This window comes from Palaemon carinicauda, chromosome 45, assembly GCF_036898095.1.
Source record: "Palaemon carinicauda isolate YSFRI2023 chromosome 45, ASM3689809v2, whole genome shotgun sequence".
Taxonomy (NCBI): domain Eukaryota; kingdom Metazoa; phylum Arthropoda; class Malacostraca; order Decapoda; family Palaemonidae; genus Palaemon; species Palaemon carinicauda.
This window is the reverse complement of record NC_090769.1, coordinates 21,417,772-21,438,273: the sequence shown is the minus strand read 5'-3', so window position 1 is coordinate 21,438,273 and position 20,502 is coordinate 21,417,772. Positions and strand designations below refer to the sequence as shown.

At 45.2% G+C, this 20,502-nt stretch overlaps 1 protein-coding gene across 1 annotated transcript in view; it reads right to left on the bottom strand.

Moving 5' to 3' along the window:
* LOC137634935 (NF-X1-type zinc finger protein NFXL1-like) overlaps window positions 1-20,502 on the bottom strand; it is a 37,689-nt gene that overhangs the window by 14,022 nt on the left and 3,165 nt on the right. The window contains exons 3-6 of the mRNA XM_068367499.1: window positions 11,177-11,313; window positions 10,481-10,608; window positions 9,721-9,860; window positions 956-1,134 (exon numbers count right to left, since the gene is read on the bottom strand). Coding sequence (XP_068223600.1) covers window positions 956-1,134; window positions 9,721-9,860; window positions 10,481-10,608; window positions 11,177-11,313 — 584 coding nt within the window. The remainder of the gene's footprint in view (window positions 1-955; window positions 1,135-9,720; window positions 9,861-10,480; window positions 10,609-11,176; window positions 11,314-20,502) is intronic.

The window sequence follows — 20,502 nt, the reverse complement described above, 5'->3', positions numbered from 1 at the left end:
AGATAATATGAAAGGAAACCTTTATTCCAAAATATAGCAGAGGATGAGGAATAAAGTGTCTCCAGAATTACGGAATACAATTATTGGTAAAAATACTAAGAAATATTAAATTGGTTCTGTAACTTTGTTGGCAGCCAGCACAAACATAACTCTTTATATCAAAATGCCAAAGCACATAAAAAAATATTTTGATGAACCCACTCAAGCCAATGTCTCTTAAAGAGAAGAAATATGAATTTTAGGCCAAGAGATTTTGTAGTCTTATAATTTCTCCCCACAAAATTTAACTTCCATTTACAGTAAGGTAGGCAGAGTGAGAAATGAGCGTAAACTGAAAGTGCCCTTGCAAATGCCAGTATCAGTGCTCTACAAAAAACATTAAACCATATTCTAACAATGTGGTGTAAATGCAGCAGTGTAATAAATAAAAAATGAAAACTATCAAAATTCATGGTTCAATGAAGACCACAACAATCTATAAATTAGCCTATACAATAAATAAATGTGTATCAAGAAGGAAAAAAACCCTCTCTATGACAAATGATGTCTCCCCAATTGCCCCAATAAATGCTGCGCTCTTCATAACATGGAACATGACTTCTGGTTTAGTGTTTGGCTCTGCAGAAAGATGTCAACAAATTATTTTTTCACCGACTCAATTTAGAATCTTGAAGTATATTTGACAATACAAGGCTACTCTATCATTGCTACTAGGAAAACATAATGTGATACCTGTTAAAATTATACAGTACACTCAGGGCCAGACATTTAATCTTTGAGGATTTTTTGAGATTCTAACTGAATAAGGAAGCAATATTTAGAAAATAAATTTAGAAAATAAACAATGAAACCAAAATATTTACTAAACATTACGTCACATTAACTCGGATTCACTTCCTATGATTTCTTATTCCAACAACCTGTCAAACCATGCAGATCCACGTTAAATACATACCTGGGTGACATAATATCAAACAAGAATGACCACATTCTGGCTTGAGATGTTTGCGGCAAGTTTCTCCACACGAATGGGGCACTAGCCACGGGTCAAACTTTGGATCCTCTTGCTTGCCGCAATAACAATAATATCGACTTGGTATAGCAGCTTGAGCGTATTCGGTACGACATTTTGGGCTGAGGAAAAAAATAACGCTCTAGGAGTGAAACTTGTATCCAAAAAATTTCAAAAATTCAATTAAATAAATATGGAAATAATTGCTGAATAAGTAATTGAGGATTTATAATAAGGGTGCTTGCATCCGTTCACATCGTCTCTCTGTCCCTTCCTCTGCCTACTTGAAAAAAATATTTCTAGCTACAGGCTACTTCCAACCACTCGTATCTTTCGCCATTAGGTTTTTTTTTTTTTTTTTTTTTTCGAAAATAGGGTCCCTCAAATTTTATATTTTTAATGATAAGGGTGCTTAGCAATAAACCTGTCAGTTTTGGATACATAAAAATACTTTAAACTTAAAAATACACTATGCTCATTAAATAGAACCAGTTGCACTAAAATACGCATGAATAAAACAAACTTTATAACATAAACATTTTAAGATACTACAGTATAGGATATTTTCTTACTAATATATAAAGGGTAAAGCTATTACACCAATAGAGCAAAATATCAAACTTAGTTGGGAAAGCAGTGTATATACATAACCAACATGTATACAAATCAAATTCAAAAGTGAGGATATTTGATATAGATGTGGTAGCTTTGATGACTTTCAATCTGTGGGTCGAAGTTCACACCCTGTTCATGTCACAATGAGTTTTCATACACACTATTCACCCTCTTTAACCTTAGAAAATTCATACTCTATAAGGTCTTTTATTATATTTATTACTCTCTCAATCAAATCACTACCAAATACTTTCCTCCAAATACTTTCCTAAGTGACATTATGACTTAAATTCTAAGTCTCCTACATCATCTTTACCTTGTGCACTGTAACGATATTCCCTTCCCCTTGCCCATACATACTGTACCTTACAAACCTGATCAATCACTCTATCAACCACCTAGGGGGCTAGACGCACCGTCAAAAAGCCCCTGTCCGGAGAGAAGCTCCGGGCAATCTAAAGAAGAAGAACCACTCTATCACAATATTGTCCCATTACAACAGATATCAATCGTAACCCCATCAACTCCTGGTGTCTTCCATTCTGAAAACATTCTTCAAAAGCATTCTGAAACTTACACTAATCATTTCAATACTGCATCACTCAGCTTTGCCTCTCCTCTACCTTCCACATTCAAAAACTCTCTAAAGCAATCACTCCATCAACACAAGATTTAATTCCATTAAAATGTTATTTTCATTAGTAAAATAAATTTTTGAATATACTTACCCGATAATCATGTAGCTGTCAACTCTGTTGCCGACAGAAATCTACGGAAGGGATACGCCAGCGATCGCTATACAGGTGGGGGTGAACACCACAGCGCCATCTGTGGTCAGGTACTCCAGTACTTCTTGTCAACACCACCTCAATTTTTTCCTCGGTCCACTGGTTCTCTATGGGGAGGAAGGGTGGGTCAATTAAATCATGATTATCGGGTAAGTATATTCAAAAATTTATTTTACTAATGAAAATAACATTTTTCAATATTAATCTTACCCGATAATCATGTAGCTGATTCACACCCAGGGTGGTGGGTGGAGACCAGCATACATGTTAACAAAGAAGCTAAGTATCCCGTATTTTATTTTATTAGTTATTCAAAAATAACATAAAATAAATAAGTACCTGGTAAGGAAGACGACTTGAACCATTACTCTGCCTTTATTAAGTACGTCTTTCTTACTGAGCGTAGCGGTCCTCTTAGGATGCTGAACGACTCTTAGGTGCTGAAGTATAAAGGGCTGCAACCCATACTAAAGGACCTCATCACAACCTTTAACCTCGGCGCTTCTCAAGAAAGAATTGACCACCCGCCAAATCAACAAGGATGTGGAAGGCTTCTTAGCCGACCGTACAACCCATAAAAAGTATTCAAGAGAAAGGTTAAAAAGGTTATGGGATTATGGGAATGTAGTGGCTGAGCCCCCGCCTACTACTGCATTCGTTGCTACGAATGGTCCCAGGGTGTAGCAGTTCTCGTAAAGAGACTGGACATCTTTGAGATAGAATGATGCGAACACTGACTTGCTTCTCCAATAGGTTGCATCCATAACACTCTGCAGAGAACGGTTCTGTTTGAGGGCCACTGAAGTAGCCACAGCTCTCACTTCATGTGTCCTTACCTTCAGCAAAGCAAGGTCTTCTTCCTTCAGATGAGAATGTGCTTCCCTAATCAGGAGCCTGAATAGGTAAGAAACTGAGTTCTTAGACCTTGGAAGAGAAGGCTTCTTGATAGCACACCATAAGGCTTCTGATTGTCCTCGTAAAGGTTATGACCTTTTTAGATAGTACCTAAGAGCTCTAACTGGGCAAAGTACTCTCTCCAGTTCGTCCCCCACCAAGTTGGACAGGCTTGGGATCTCGAACGACTTAGGCCAAGGACGTGAAGGAAGCTCGTTTTAGCAAAAAACCGAGCTGCAAGGAACATGTAGCCGTTTCAGATGTGAAAACTATGTTCCTGCTGAAGGCGTGGATCTCACTTACTCTTTTAGCTGTTGTCAAGCACACGAGGAAAAGAGTTTTTAATGTGAGGTCCTTAAAAGAGGCTGATTGGAGAGGTTCAAATCTTGATGACATAAGGAACCTTAGGACCACGTCTAGATTCCAGCCTGGAGTGGACAACCGACGTTCCTTTGAGGTCTTAAAAGACCTAAGGAGGTCCTGTAGATCTTTGTTGGTGGAAAGATCCAAGCCTCTGTGGCGGAAAACCGCTGCCAACATACTTCTGTAACCCTTAATCGTAGGAGCTGAAAGGGATCTTACGTTCCTTAGATGTAACAGGAAGTCAGCAATCTGGGTTACAGTGGTACTGGATGAGGAAACTGCATTGGCCTTGTACCAGCTTCGGAAGACTTCCCCTTTAGACTGATAGACTCTGAGAGTGGATGTCCTCCTTGCTCTGGCAATCGCTCTGGCTGCCTCCTTCGAAAAGCCCCTAGCTCTTGAGAGTCTTTCGAAAGTCTGAAGGCAGTCAGACGAAGAGCGTGGAGGTTTGGATGTACCTTCTTTACGTGAGGTAGACGTAGAAGGTCCACTCCTAGAGGAAGAGTCCTGGGAATGTCGACCAGCCATTGCAGTACCTCTATGAACCATTCTCTCGCGGGCCAGAGCGGAGCCAACCAACGTCAGCCGTGTCCCTTTGCGAGAGGCGAACTTCTGAAGTACCCTGTTGACAATCTTGAACGGCGGGAATGCATACAGGTCGAGATGGGACCAGTCCAGCAGAAAAGCATCCACGTGAACTGCTGCTGGGTCTGGAATCGGAGAACAATACAACAGGAGTCTCTAGGTTATCGAGGTAGCGAACAGATCTATGGTTGGCTGACCCCACAGGGCCCAAAGTCTGCTGCAAACATTCTTGTGAAGGGTCCACTCTGTGGGGATGACCTGACCCTTCCGGCTAAGGCGATCTGCCATGACATTCATATCACCCTGAATGAACCTCGTTACCAGCGTGAGCTTTCGATCTTTTAACCAGATGAGGAGGTCCCTTGCGATCTAGAACAACTTCCACGAATGAGTCCCTCCCTGCTTGGAGATGTAAGCCAAGGCTGTGGTGTTGTCAGAGTCCACCTCCACCACCTTGTTAAGCTGGAGGGACTTGAAGTTTATCAAGGCCAGATGAACCGCCAACAGCTCCTTGCAATAGATGTGAAGTGTCCTTAGCTCCTGATTCCATGTTCCCGAGCATTCCTGTCCGTCCAAAGTCGCACCCCAGCCCGTGTCTGATGCGTCAGAGAAGAGACGGCGGTCGGGTTTCTGAACAGCCAAAGGTAGACTTCCTTGAGAAGAAAGCTGTTCTTTCACCACGTGAGAGTAGACCTCCTCTCTTCGGAAACAGGAACTGAGATCGTCTCTAGCGTCATGTCCTTTATCCAGTGAGCCGCTAGATGATACTGAAGGGGGGGAGGTGGGGTCTCCCTAACTCGATGAACAGGGCCAGCGATGAAAGTGTCCCTGTTAGACTCATCCACTACCTGACTGAGCATCGGTTCCTTCTCAGCATGCTCTGGATGCAATCTAGGGCTTAGTATATCTTTGGGGCCGACGGAAAAGCCCGAAAAGCTCGACTCTGAAGATCCATACCCAGGTAGACAATGGTCTGGGATGGGACGAGCTGGGACTCCTCAAAATTGACCAGGAGGCCCAGTTCCTTGGTCAGATCCATAGTCCATCTGAGAATCTCCAGACAGCGACGACTTGTGGGAGCTCTTAAAAGCTAGTCGTCTGACGGAGCCGGACACAAGATCATGGTACTGCTGCACAGTCTGTGAACTGTCAACCATGGGGAAGCGAGGACGTACAGTGACAACCCGAAGCTGTCTAGACTGTCTGGGTCGTACAGACAACTCCTTATCGGGTTGCTGAGGTTGCCGCACTGCGTCACAACAAGTCACTTCTGCTGGTTGTTGAACGTCTTCCCAGTGACACACTGACTCCGTAAACAAAAAATCCTCTAACAAGGACTAAGCTTGGACTGCATGTCTTGCAACACAGCTCAAGGTCTATGGGAGCAGGTGTGGTAACAGACGGGGTTAGCGACTGAAGTGGAACCATTACCCTCCCTGGAAGCATGCTATGCTTAAATAAAAGTCCATAGGAGGCTAAGCAGCTAAAGGTTCCCTCCAAATGACAGAGTCCTCAAGGGAAAATCAGGAGGGAGAATAGCACTTTCTAATCTACAGGAACCATATCCGAGAAAAGCTAAGTTCTCTCAGTGAGGGTTTCACTGGTGCAAAAGCAGCAGACTAGAAGGCAACGTTATGAAACTGCTTGACAGTCTAGTGAGTTGGCAACAACCAAAGATGTGTGACTGAGAAGCATGCGGTAAGGTATGCAGAGCATACTGTATGCAGAGCATGCTGTATGTAGAGCATGCTGTAAGGTAAGCAGAGCATGTTGCATGGCGTGCGGCTTATGCTGCATGGGATGAGGCTCATGTTGCATGGGATGAGGCTTATGCTGCATGGTATGAGACTCATGCTGCATGGGATGAGGCTCAAGCTGCAAGGGATGAGGCTTATGCCGCATGCGTTGAGGAGGATGCCGCATAGTATGAGGCTCCTGCCTCATGGGTTGAGGCGGTTGCCGCATAGCATGAGGCTCCTACCTCATGGTTTGAGGAGGATGCCGCATAGCATGAGGCTCCTCATAGCATGAGACTCCTGCCTCATGGGTTGAGGAGGATGCCGCATAGCATGAGGCTCCTGCCTCATGGGTTGAGGAGGATGCCGCATAGCATGAGGCTGCCTCATGGGTAGAGGAGGATGTCGCATAGCATGAGGCTCCTGCCTCAAGGGTTGAGGAGGATGCCGCATAGCATGAGGCTCCTGCCTCATGGTTTGAGGAGGATGCCGCATAGCATGAGGCTCCTGTGAGGTTCCTGCCTCAAGAGTTGCGTCTGCCTCAAGGGTTGAGGAGGTAGCTGCGCAGAGAGAGGCTCATGCTGTGAAGAATGCGGTTGCTGCATGCGTTGAGGCGGCTGCCTCATAGCATGAGGTTCCTCAAGAGTTGAGGCTCTTGCCTCAAGAGTTGAGGTTCTTGCCTCAAGAGTGGAGGTGGCTGCCGCAAGAGTTGAGGTTGCTGCCTCAAGGATGGTCGAGGTTGCCGCAACGCAAGAGGTTGCTGCCTCGAGGATGGAGGAGGTTGTCGCAACACATGAAGCTCCTGCCTCAAGGGTAGAGGAGGTTGCTGCAAAGCATAAGGCTCCTGCCTCAAGTGTTGAGGAGGTTGCCGCATAGCAAGAGGCTCCTGCCTCAAGGAAAGTGGAGGTTGCTGCACAGCGCTGGTATCTGGCAACTCCCAATGCGGCAGCTCACGCGTGGAGGTAGGTTGAGGAACCTCAACATCATACGTCTGGCAGGGTGGACTGCGCAGAGGTGGAGTTGAGGCGGCTGCCTCATGAGCGCTCGCAGGAGGAGGTGTGCTAACCTTCTCTGCCTGAAACTCCTGCATCAACACCGCAAGCTGAGACTGCATTGTCAGCAGCATAGACCACTAGAGTTTAAGAAAGACAACAACAAACGGAGCTACTGTCCGTTGAAACTGAGGGTCTAAAACAGCTGGTGCGGCAACAGACGGAGTTACTGTCTGTTGCGATACCACCTTGCCTCTCTGGGAGGTGTGCAGTTGTCGTACTGCAGCAAGTCCGAACTGACCCAGTGCTAATGGTACCACCTAGGAGTTGGACTTGCGCGGAAGGGACCGACTTGCACTTAAAAGCTGCAAGATTTGGTCCATGGTTTCTGCGAGAAACCTCTTCCGCAGACGAGGAATAAAAGGGCTCTCTCATCTTTGTGTGGGTGGGGTGATCACGTCGGCTACGTGAGTTGGTAACACCCGAAACCACGGAGGGAAACGTCTGTTCGTCGATCAAGGCCTGCTGAACCCATAAGTCCTTCGACATTACTTCTCCCCTGGGCTTGGGAGCTTGTAAGAGGTCCCAGACTAGGCGAACAACTGGCACGAACAGACGAACCCTCGAACGCAACACTGTAACACTTTGCGCTTATCACTTTATCACTTTTGATTTTCTGTTTGCACTTATTTCACTGAACTCGAAACTTTAAGTGGTTTGTACCTGAAACACGCAATTCTATCCTTCATTAAAAGTTAGTAATTGCGAAAACAGTATTACAATGTAACAGAAAAACATAATGAAAGATAAATAATTCAGTGGCTGGAAAAGAGACTAAACACTAGATCAAATAAACTACGTTTAAAATCTCTCACCGCATAAAGCCTGAGAACAAGAATAAAACTCTAGAAACGTTTACCTTCTTCCCCTAAAGAGACTAGGGAGAAGAGCAAAAACGATAACAACGTTACCAGCTTGAACGAAACGTTTATCCTCCTCTCTCTCCCTCCGTCTCTATCTCTCTCTCTCTCTCTCTCTTGACTTAGCACCTGAGAGAAGAGCCCAATTATATATATCGTTAAAACATATTATTGTTAAAGGAAAAAAACTGAAAGATTTCCCAAATAAAAAGTTCCTTTATTAGAATTAAAACCATTTAAGCTAAGAAAGAATGAACAAAACGCTAGAATCGGTTTACTCTTACTGCAACGTGACACCGTGATAGACTCTCTCTCTATCGTAACGATAGAACGCAAGTTGAACGTTCCGAACGTCAACAAGTGCAGAGACAAAACAAAACGTTAGTTCAACTTTGAAAACAGTACAAGACTATCAAAGAAATTCTTTCAAAAACATTAAAATAGCATAATATGTTAACAGGTAAAAACGAAATGACGGGCTCAATGTTAATTAACTTCGGTTCCAAGAAAAGACCGCCTACTATTAGGAAAGGTCGAATATAAACAAATATAAAAATTAATTTTAATAAGTTTATAATAAAAGGAAGTTAATCAAAGAGGCCTATAAAAGGCGGAGAGATATAAAATAAATCTATAACTTTGTTAAGCAAAATTAAGAGAGTCTATACTCTCTTCGACACCAACACTTCCGTCTAAGGGAAGGGTCGGCCATTTAAAAGTGAAAGAGAGTTCATACTCTCTTCGTACCAAAATTAAATCAAAAATTAAATCAAATTAATTCCAAAAACTTGCTAAGCTAATGATATAGCTTCCTGAATAGCGAAGGCTAAACTCTAGAGCAAATACATCACCAAATCGTGAGCAATAACTCCAGAATCAACAGCGTATCCATGTAGGTCTAGCCGGAGGCACGACAGAGGAAAAATTGAGGTGGTGTTGACAAGAAGTACTGGAGTACCTGACCACAGATGGCGCTGTGGTGTTCACCCCCACCTGTATAGCGATCGCTGGCGTATCCCGACCGTAGATTTCTGTCGGCAACAGAGTTGACAGCTACATGATTATCGGGTAAGATTAATATTGAAAAACATCATCTCTCAATTGAGTCTTTCAGTCGAGAAACATGCCAAGTGCCATTTTTAAAAAGTGTCAGAAATCACGATTGAAAATTGCCAATATTAAATTGTTTATATTATTATTATTATTATAATCATTATTATAATAATAATAATAATAATAATTATTATTATTATCATTATTATTATTATCATTATTATTATTATTATTTTTATTATTATTATTATTATTTTTCAATCACAATTTCCGACACTAATTAAAAATGGCGCTTGGCATGTTTCTCGACTGAAAGACTCAATTTACATGTTATAGTCTGAGATTCTTGGCTTTCAGGCGGCTTCTGTATAGCACGGTCGATACCTTCTTTTGTACGACAAACGTACTGTACGGCTGGTGGGCCTGGGAATTTTCAAACATGACAAATTCGAAGATAATTTGTATTTTTCCTAACCATACAAACCTTAGCTATTTACATTGGGTTTACCTTTTAGCGTCCAATGTAAATAGCGTGGTTTGTATTTCGGTTACGGAACAAATGACAAATTCGAAGATAATTTGTATTTTTCCTAACCATACAAACCTTAGCTATTTACATTAGACGCTAAAAGGTAAACCCAATGTAAATAGCGTGGTTTGTATTTCGGTTACGGAACAACTGAATATTAAAAGCATATATAAGATCAACAGGGCCGTGATGAAACACTCATCTATCATACTGCAGAGAGAATGTATACTAACCAGCACCAATTCAAAGTTGATTTCTTAAAATGGGGATCAGATTCCAGATGTGCTTCAGATAACTGGTAAATGCTATCCTTTGCCCATTTTTGTACACAGCTCATATGGAAACTGCAGAAACACTCCTTACAGCTCCAGACCTATTAAAAAGAAAAACAAGAAGCATCTTCATTTACCGCAAATCCATTACTTTAAGACTTTTGTGTATCTACAAAAAATGGCTATGTAATAAGAATGCATGCCAATAAAACACAATTGGGTGTTTATATGAAATGCAAATCCATTACTTTAACTAAGATTTTTGTGTATCTACAAAAATGGCTATATAATAATAATGCATGACAATCAAACACACTTGGGTGTTAACCCTTTTACCCCCAGGCTATTTGGAAATTTCCAACCCTTAACCCCCAGGGGTTATTTTTTTTTCAAGCACATTTTGTAGTATATTTTTTTTTAAATTGTTCTAACAGCCTTAATTTTCATCATAGAGAGGCCAGGTTGGTCTCATTCTCTTGGAAAATGCCTGAAGTTTCTCAAAAAACTATCAAAAATATGCAAAAAAAAAAATTTAAATAGCAGTTTTTTGCAAGAACGTATCGGTACGTCCATGGGGGTAAAGGGGTAAGTTTTGTGAAACGTACCAGTACGTCATTTGGGGGTAAAAGGATTAATATGAAATCAAATTTGCTAAGGATATTGACAGTCAAATGTGTAATTAGAGATATTTCTTTCCTCCTTAAAACAAAGAAAAACTTACCGAATCTGCATGCTTGATAGTGTCGATACAAATGAGGCAAACTTGGGCACCAATCTTACAGGCATCCTTAAGGAACTGGTCTGTACGCGAACTAGTTCTTTCTCCCACATATCCTTGATACAGCTTTTCTATAAAAGTAAAAAAATAAATTAATACTTAAAACTTATTCACATACACTACTATAATAACTAAGCAATTTACCTGTCATATACTGCATTGTGGTTTCAGAAATTATAAGTTATTTCAACTTTATTGCCTTATAATAATTTACTTAAATAGCAGCAAATAATAAATTTTCTAATGCTGTACTTGAATATTTAGTCATGTGTAAAACAATCTTTGTTATTTATGTCATTATAACAAAGACTACTAAGGTTAAAACACAAGAGTATACGGTAATACACATGTATTTCATACACGCTTATACTTTGTAATGCGATTGCTCTTTTACTCTCTCTTTTTCTCTCCTGCACTGATTATAGAAAAACCTGTTTAAGCTTGCCATTGCATTTTTCACAACGTTAAAGTTCTATATCATTGTTATTAACCGTTTGTATAACAGCTTTTTATGCCACGTTAATAAACCAGTCATGTCCAGCCCATCTTTCTATTAAGACCTAGTCCCAGCCTGTCGCAATACATTTGCAAGAAAATACATACATATTAATACTAACAAAATTAATATGAAATCCATACCAATAATTCCATCTTCTTCAAGATCATCGCCGTCGTCGTCATCACTTTCTACATCCTCAAACTGATGAGTTGCAATATACTTTTCCACATTCTTTTGGATTTCTTTGCATGCATCCTCAAACTTTCGCTCGCCAATCCTGCAAAATATAAACTGTATTTTTCCTCTCATTAAAACTTAATATCTAAATGTATATAGTTGTGGTCAAGCACATTAATTTTTCATAAAGAGCAATAATGTAAAAAAAAAAATAAAAGAATAATAACGAAATCCATAACTTTATTTCTAGCATAAAAAAAAGTTATGTAAACACCTCTGACAAACAGATCTATAAACATAGGGTGTCTGGTTCATATTATATTGGTTTGTCAAAAATAAAAGTACTGTATTATACCACTACAAAATATCCTTCAATAATAGAAAATTAAAATATATACAGTACTATGGATCATACTTTAGCCCAGAAATCTGGGCCTTGATAATCAGAACTATAAAATAAAACATAATAAATGCTGAATTATTTGACTATGCCTAGTATCTCGTTGGTGAACTATCTAAGATAGGGGAGGTTTGCATTTCCCACCATAATGCGTTTTCATATGTTTTAAAGCAGACCAACAAATGGTCCTGTCAAACGGAGTTTAGTAATGAAAGCTACTTCTTGGTAATCTAACACACTGTTTAAACACTTTCTGATCACACAATGCAAACCATTACTTTTATTCAAGTTCAGTTACTATTTATTATCATTATTATTATTATTATTATTATTATCACTAGCCAAGCTACAACCTTGGTTAGAAAAAGCAAAGGTTCCAATAGGGAATGTGGCCCAGTAAGGAAAGGTAATAAGGAAAATCAGTAGCGAATAAACTACATACAGTACTGTATAAGTAACGAAAAAAAAAAAATATTCTTAAATCAGCAATAACATTAAAACAGATCATCGGTTATAAATAAACTATAAATGAGACTTGTCAACTTGTTCGACAGAATAAGAATTTACAAAATGTTATAACTAATGAAGTTCAACCGATTCAACTGCCAGATTACAAAGTTCATTCCACAATCTGGTCACAGATGGAATAAATTGTCTAGAATACTGTGTAGTATTATGAATTATGATGGAAAAGGCATGACCGTTAGAATTAACTGCACACCTACGTGCAGGATGGTACAGTCTGGGTAGATCTGAATGCAATGGATGATCTGAATCAATGAAAAATCTTATGCAATATGCATAAAGAACTCATTGATTAAAGGTACCAGAGATTAACCCTTTTACTCTCAGGCTATTTGGAACTTTCCAACCCTTAACCCCCAAGATGTTATTTTTTCCCCAGCACATTTTGGAGTATATTTTTTTTAAATTACTCTAACAGCCTTAATTTTTGTCATAGAGAGGTCAGTTGGTCTCATTCTCTTGGAAAATGCCTGAAGTTTTTCAAAAAATTATCAAAAATATGCAAAAAAAAATGTATATAGCAGTTTTTTGCAAGGACGTACCGGTACGTCCATGGGGGTGAAGGGATGAGTTTTGTGAAACATACCAGTACGTCCTTTGGGGGTAAAAGGGTTAATATCCACTTCAGGAACAAAGAATGTAATGACTAAAAAATTTCTATCCAATAAACTAAGACTCGAGTCGGCAACTGAAGACCAGAAAGGAGAACAATGCTCAAAACAAGGTAGAATGAAGGAATTAATGCATTTCTTAAGGATACACTGATCACTGAAAATATTTAGATTTTCTCAATAAGCCAATTCTTAGTGTAATTGAGGAATAAACAGACAGAACGCACTTATCAAAAGTAAATTTCCAATCCAGAATCACACATAAAATTTTAAATGAGTTGTATATAGTTAATAAGACATTGTTAACGCAAAGATCTGGATTTTGAGGAGCCACTGTCCTCGACCAACTTACAATTATACTTCAAGTTTTATTAGGGTTCAACTGCCCCATAATTAGCACCATGCACCAATTTCAACTAAATATGACAAATTCGAAGATAATTTGTATTTTTCCTAACCATACAAACCTTAGCTATTTACAAAGGGTTATTACTTTTAGCGTAGCTGAAATGGCGAGCCATTAGAATTTAACGAGGGTGTATTACCCCCGCGCTAGTTAGCGGGGGGGTAGGGGAGTGGTAGCTAGCTACCCCTCCTCCCCCTCACACACAGGTGAATACTCACTTTCACTTAGAGGTAGGACTTGTCTTGGGGGACAGGGCTGGCGGGCAAATATGTGTAAATAGCTAAGGTTTGTATGGTTAGGAAAAATACAAATTATCTTCGAATTTGTCATTTGTTCCGTAACCGAAATACAAACCACGCTATTTACAAAGGGTGACTTATCCCTTAGGAAGGGTGGAAAGTCCCCAGCCATACTGGCTTTGGCTTTACCCGGGGACTCAGAATCCGAGTGAGTCGCACTCGAGAAAAGGAGTCCCTGCACCTCACAAGTTCCTTGCACCGCAAGGAACCATGTGGCCTATGTAAGCTTGTGTGTGAAGGAAGAAGTGTGACCCGTCTTAGGCAGTTGACCTGGAGTTCCAGAAGGAACTCTGGGTTAAGACGTTCCCAATACCACCTCGTCAGGGTATGGGGGACGCGACAGTATTGACTCAATACTCGGAACACAAGGAAGCATGGTTTACCTGCAGAGGTTCGAGGTCAGCTATGCAGAGACCAGGATGCTGCTTCCCCGTAGAGGGGATGATGAAGAAAGAAGTAAGGGCCAGACATACTTCTTTCGTTCATGCAGACTAAAACCTGATAACAATGCCCTCAACCTTCTGCTACCTGTCCAAAAAGGAGCCTGAGGTTAGACCAGCTGTTGTGTAGCCACCACAGAGCGATAGAAAACGTATCGAGACTCCTGTGGGTCACGCCCTGCAGGAAGCGGGCTGCGAAGGTCATCAGACGCTTCCAGACTCCAGCTTGTAGCACCTGCGTCACAGAGTAGTATTACTCGAAGGCGAGGGACGTTGCGATGTATCCAACATCGTGCTGTAGGGCGACGTGACGGGGGAGGGTCTGAAGACAGGTCGAGATGAATGTCCTTGAGTCCGGGCTGAAGAGGTATACTGGTGACTCTCCCCCCATGTCCTCCTTGTGTTCCCAAATCGGCTGCAACTGAGGCCAAACTGCAGCTGTTCCCAGCGCTAACCTCTCGATTCCTGTACTGGCAAGAAAGAGAAGGTCTTGGGACATCAGACACAGAATGGAGACTCAAAATCTTGAATGAATCGGACCGAAGGGTCGGGACCCACAGATTCTGAGTCTAGCCAACAACTCAGGAGCGAGCCTGAATGTTGCCTTCCCCTCTTCCTTAGAAAGGGGGGGAGTAGTAAGAGACCAAGAAGATTGCTTACACACTGGCCGTGGCCAGAGTGAGCAGAAGACCCAGGGCGGAATACAATCCGAGGCCTGTCGTAAAAGGGTCTTGAGAAGATCTCTTAAAGGACTAAAAGTCCGAGCCATGCTCCAAGTTGGAGGTCTTCCTCCGACTAGGGCAGGGACGATCGTAGCTTCGCATGAGCGAGGATAGATCCAGCGGGCAGGAAAAAGTTATTCCTTTAAGCCTGAAGGTCAGGGAAAGGCTGAGCGACAGGCTTCATTGCCAAGAGCGGAAAGGAGTTTCCTCCCGCCGAAAGGCAATAAGACCGTTATTGCTGGAGAAGAGGCCTCACGGGAAGAGGTATATCTCCCACGGCACCAACCACCTTAGACTCTTCACTTTGCCTGGGAGACCCCTGTGGATGACTATCGCAGATGACGCGACCTCCGTACCGCGACTGTAGCGGGTTGTCTCTTCTAGAGGAGGAAGCGTAGTGTCTCCAGGCATGAAGCCGAAGCGACGCCCCGGTTCGGGAGAGATGTCGCAGTGTGGTTGCTTGAGTAGTCTGCGCCGTGGGAGAAGCTCTCCCGGGAGTTCCGTCAGGGGAAGCAGAGGGTCCAGAAACCGTTCTGCACATAGTCCCAGTGGAGCTCTCCCATTGAAAGGTTGACAGACAACCTGGTTTTGTTGAGACCCATTGTCCGCAGACAAAAAGGAGGGAAGACGCAGGCGTCGAAGTTGTCCCACCATCACCGGAATGCATCTTGCCAGAGTCTCGGGGTCTGAGACTGGGGGGAAAACTAGCGGAAGCTTGAGGTTCCAAGCTGTCGCGATCAGGTCCCCCAGACCAGCACTTGCTGGTTACCCAAGGTCAAAGACCCCTAGGTACACTCTCTCTATGAGGCTCTGCTCGGATAGTCTGAGAGAAACATTCCCCTGCCTGGAATGAGAGAGCCGATGGTGGAATTGAGAGAATCTCAATCATCCCGATATCTCTACTGCAAGATGTGAAGGTGTGAAAATGTGTCCCCTGCTGGTTAGCATGAAGTCGACACGCAACGGGGCGACTTGGCAGGAGCGGTAGGATCTGAAGAGGGGCCAGACTAAGGCCCTTAAGCCTGCCTGAATGATGGAGAGGTATCCTTCAGGTCTTGACCATAGGCCTGGACCGGAACATGCCCCCCCCCCTTTCCTTTGACGAGTCCGAGAACCGCATCAAGAATGTGGGGAAAGGACGAGAATATCCACTACCATCAAGAGGCTCCATAGGTCAACACCCATTGTAGGTTTAATAGTTCCGCTGGTCCCATAGGGCCAGGGAGTCCGGTTAAACATTGCCTGAAGCCACCGGAACTTGGATCGCCCCACATGGAACTTATCCTGAGGCGACCGTTCGGACTATAAACGGGTCAATGAGGAAAGAAGAACTAGGAAACGTTCCAAGGTAGGGCTGAAAACTCTGCTTGACTGAGAACAGGTACTGCGACTCTCCTCAGTCTTGCCACGGTGAACCGAAAGGAAGGCTCGGAGGATGTGGTAACAGAATCTGGCGTCCCCAGGTGGTCACCCATCCAAGTACCGACGTTGCTTAACCTCGCTGGACGGACGAGAAGCGGGGTTTCCAACGTGGTAAGGCGGTTGACTCAATATCATGGCCAGATACTCCAGATGTTGAGGCAGAGGAAGAGAAGGCTCCAAGCAAAATACCATGAGCCCACACTCATGGTCAGCATTCGGAAGCTTTTCCCGGCGCTGAAGAAGGTCGAAACCCGAGCCTACCGGAGTTGACCAGCCCTCCAAACAGCAGAGGAGGCGGAAGTCTGCACCTGAGCGGCCAAGAGGAAGGCAGGGAGAGTTCTCTGGGGAAACAAACCTGCTATGCCACGGCGGGATAGCCACACTGCATCATAAGCAGGAATACTTGCAGTTTAGGCTGAATTCGACGAGCACCCTGGAAGATGGATGGAATGGAAACTGAAAGTACCCGTCCTTCCGATCCAGGGTTAAAGGAGTCCTGTCGCCTCGTTACCAGTCTGATCGATTCTGCTGGTCTACGCTGGCCGAAGTTTGTTCGACAAACTTGATCAGGGCTGAGAGGTCGACTATGGACATCCCCTCTCAGATCCTTCCTTACAAGAAAGGATCGACTGAGGGGGCCGGGGGTGAAGCCGTCGATGATCCTAAGGAAGACCTTCGCCTAAGGTATGGATCATTCTGCCCAACCGGGCAACTCTGCTGATGCTATGGCATAGAGGTTCAGAGACACTGAATTCGCTGACAGAGACGGCAGGCGCGATATCCTTGGCTACTCACAGAGATTGTGCGGGAATGGGCATCGGGAAGCTGTCATTCGGATGAGTAACCTTAAGCATCCTCCCAGCGAAAAAACCTGCAATCCTAGAGTTCGTGAACTCCTTTTAGGACTATGCCCCCCCGGGGGAGTCTCCCGTGCCATCTGTTCCTGACAGGAGGAAACTGCAATTGGACACCTTGTCCCAGTTGTCGTAGCCGATAACTTGGGCCGACGTGGTTGAAAGAAAAGGGAGCTGGAGCCCTGCAGAGTCTGGAAGAAAGCGCCTTGGAGGAGTGAAACCGGAAGTCGATTTACTCCGCACAGCAGACGTCTAAGTCTCTGTCCTTGGGCAAAGACAAAACTCTTCTCAAGGATGGAAGGGTGTCTGAGGTCGTTGACCTCCACAGATGAGACACCCGAATGAAGCCTTCAGTCAGCGCGTCCAGATGGTACAACATCGAGCTTGTCCGCAAGTAGATACTTAACAACGAAAGGCCAAGGTGCCTGAGCTCGAGAGGAGGAAAGTACCCTTGATCTTCCTGTAGCTTCCTTGAACCAAACCTCGGGCCGTAACCGAGGAGGGAAAGAACCTGGTAAGCTCCCAGAGGAGGAGGTAAGCAGTCACCCCTTGTCCGATGGAGAAATCTTCAACGGAAAGCCCCCCCGCCAAAAATCCTTCCAGGGCGGGAGAAGGAGAGAGTACTCGTGCAGGAGAGGGGACCCTCGAGACCGACCTCTTGGGAACCAACTTCGCCCTGGGGGAAGTCACCACGAAGTCCACTCCTCTCTTTCTCTTCAGCGTAGGAGAGACAGCCGCTGGTTTGTTACCCTGGCCGGTGAGTGCTGGTTTCATAAACCTCATTAACGCCCGTGCCAGCGGATCAAACCATGTCTGCTGCTCCAAGGACACAGAGTCCGAAATCCTCGCTAAGGTGAAAGGGATCGGGCGATCCTTTGGAGAGGACACGACGGTTCCTGCCTGAAAAGAAGGTGGGAAGAATGCTGTACTGACCTGTCTTCGTCCTGCACTACCAACCTGTGCTTGGATGGAGGTGATCCCGAGTGCCGCCTAGGAGCACGCGTCCCTGCTGCTACCACCGGCTGTGGAATTCGCCGCGAACTATGGTCGCGCGAGGGCGAACAGTCGCGCAAAGGCGAATGGTCGCGCGGGCGCACAGGCGAGTGGTCGCGCGGGCGCGCAGGCGAGCGGTCGCGAGGGCGCGCAGGCGAGCGATCGCGCGGGCGCGCAGGCGAGCGATCGCGCGGGCGCGCAGGCGAGCGATCGCGCGGGCGAGCGATCGCGCGGGCGCGCAGGCGAGCGATCGCGCGGGCGCGCAGGCGAGCGATCGCGCGGGCGCGCAGGCGAATGGGCGTGACGGCGAGGGATCGTGCTGCCGCGTAGGTGAAGAAGATCGCTGGCGGTAAGCGATGGCGAGCAGCATGTGTAGGTGAATGATCGCGTGATAGGGTGCGATGGTGATCAGCATCCGCAAGAGGGCGAGCGTTCAGGGTTGTGCGATGAGGAGCAGCATGCGTAAGCGGGCAATCGTGCAGGGTTGTGCGATGGCGAGCAGCATGCGCAGGTGAATGATCGCGTGAAAGGGTGCGATGGTGATCAGCATCCGCAAGAGGGCGATCGTTCAGGGTGGTGCGATGAGGAGCAGCATGCGTAAGCGGGCAATCGTTCAGGGTTGTGCGATGGCGAGCAGCATGCGCAGGTGAATGATCGCGTGAAAGGGTGCGATGGTGATCAGCATCCGCAAGAGGGCGATCGTTCAGGGTTGTGCGATGAGGAGCAGCATGCGTAAGCGGGCAATCGTTCAGGGTTGTGCGATGGCGCGATAACGATCAGCATCCGCAGTTGAGGGTCGCGCGATGGCGATCAGCATCCGCAGTTGAGGGTCGCGCGATGGCGATCAGCATCCGCAGTTGAGGGTCGCGCGATGGCGATCATCATCTGCAGTTGAGGGTCGCGCGATGGCGATCAGCATCCGCAGTTGAGGGTCGCGCGATGGCGATCAGCATCTGCAGTTGAGGGTCGCGCGATGGCGATCAGCATCCGCAGTTGAGGGTCGCGCGATGGCGATCAGCATCTGCAGTTGAGGGTCGCGCGATGGCGATCAGCATCCGCAGTTGAGCTAGTAGCTGGCGAACCATGTTCCTTCAGAAGTGTTGGAGAACGTTGGCGTGCCAGCTGTAACACACGTGGGCGATCCGGAGATCGCTGGCGAGCTGATGATCGCTGACGAGCTGACGATCGCTGGCGAGCTGATGATCGCTGACGAGCTGACGATCGCTGGCGAGCTGATGATCGCTGACGAGCTGATGATCGCTGACGAGCTGATGATCGCTGACGAGCAGAAGGCTACGCGTGGAAGCCTGTGCAAAGAAGAAGAGTCCTTGACCCCGACCTGAACCGAAGTTCTAGATCGCGAGGGCGAACGTGGGCGCACAGGGCACGTAACAGGAACAGCAGGGAAGATCATCTTGAAAGCGCTGACGAACAGGAGAGCGCTGACGAACAGAAGGGCGCGCAGGGAAACCCTGACACGCAAGGGAAGAACCCCCGTGGGGGCAACCCTTAGCCCCGAAGGGATCGTTGTCCGCCGGGAGACTGATGTCCGTCGGAAGACCGCTGTCCGTCGGGAAGACCGTTGTCCGTCGGGAAGACCGTTGCCCGTCGGAAGACGAGATTAGACTGCTGTCCATCTGCACCAAGACGGAAGATCGAGAAAAAGAAGTTGTAGGCTGCAAACGGAGATTCAAAAAGGCGCCTCAAGCACCCTTATAGGGAGATGAGAGGCCCTTACGACGAGGCGGACGGAGGGCCTTACGGCGAGGGAGGCCAACAGCAACAGCAACAGAAGAAACCTCCGAAGAGGAGTCTCTATGAGTGTACTCTCTCGCGAACGAAAGAGAAACACTTCGTGGAAGAGACTGGTCAGCCAGTGACCTAAAAGGGGCAATCCTCCGAAGAGGAGCTCCTGCAGTTGCCCAGCCCCTTGAGCGAAACTGCAGGTGCGACCGCTCAGCACCAAGAGCATAGTCGCACGAAAAAAAGGCAAGAGAAGAACCCCCCAAAAGAGGAAAAGCTCAAGCCTGGACAGGAAAAAACTTCCCTCGGAAGGAAAGTTATCCGCCCAAGGAGGCAAGCCTCCTGACTGTTCTAAAATGAACTGGAGAGCTGTCCGTCGACACGGGAGTACTACCAGTAGAAGGAGACACGCCCCTGACGACAATACAAGGGGGGAGGCAGCAACAGCCGAATCCCCAGGACTCAACCAGACAGCTCACACCGTTGCTATATTACAGAAACGAACTAGATCGGTAACTGTAAAAAAATAAAAACAAATAATATTAGTACACATTCATTCCCCCGGGAAGGCTCCGAAGAGGAATCCCGAGGAAAAGGAACAAGAATTACACAACAGGCACGTGCCCTCACAACCACTTACACTCGCGGAAGGAGAGCTGTAACCAAAACAGAATTATAACAATTATAATTATGTAACTATGTAATTATGTAATTTAAAAATGAATGAACACTAAAGAAAAAAACGAAAACCCCGAAAGGAATCGTTCTACAAGCTGAAAAATTAACAACTACAATTAGATTCATAAACTAATTGAAACAAAATGTACGGCGTAGCAACCCCACCCACACGGGAAGGAAGCTACAAGGGCGTAGT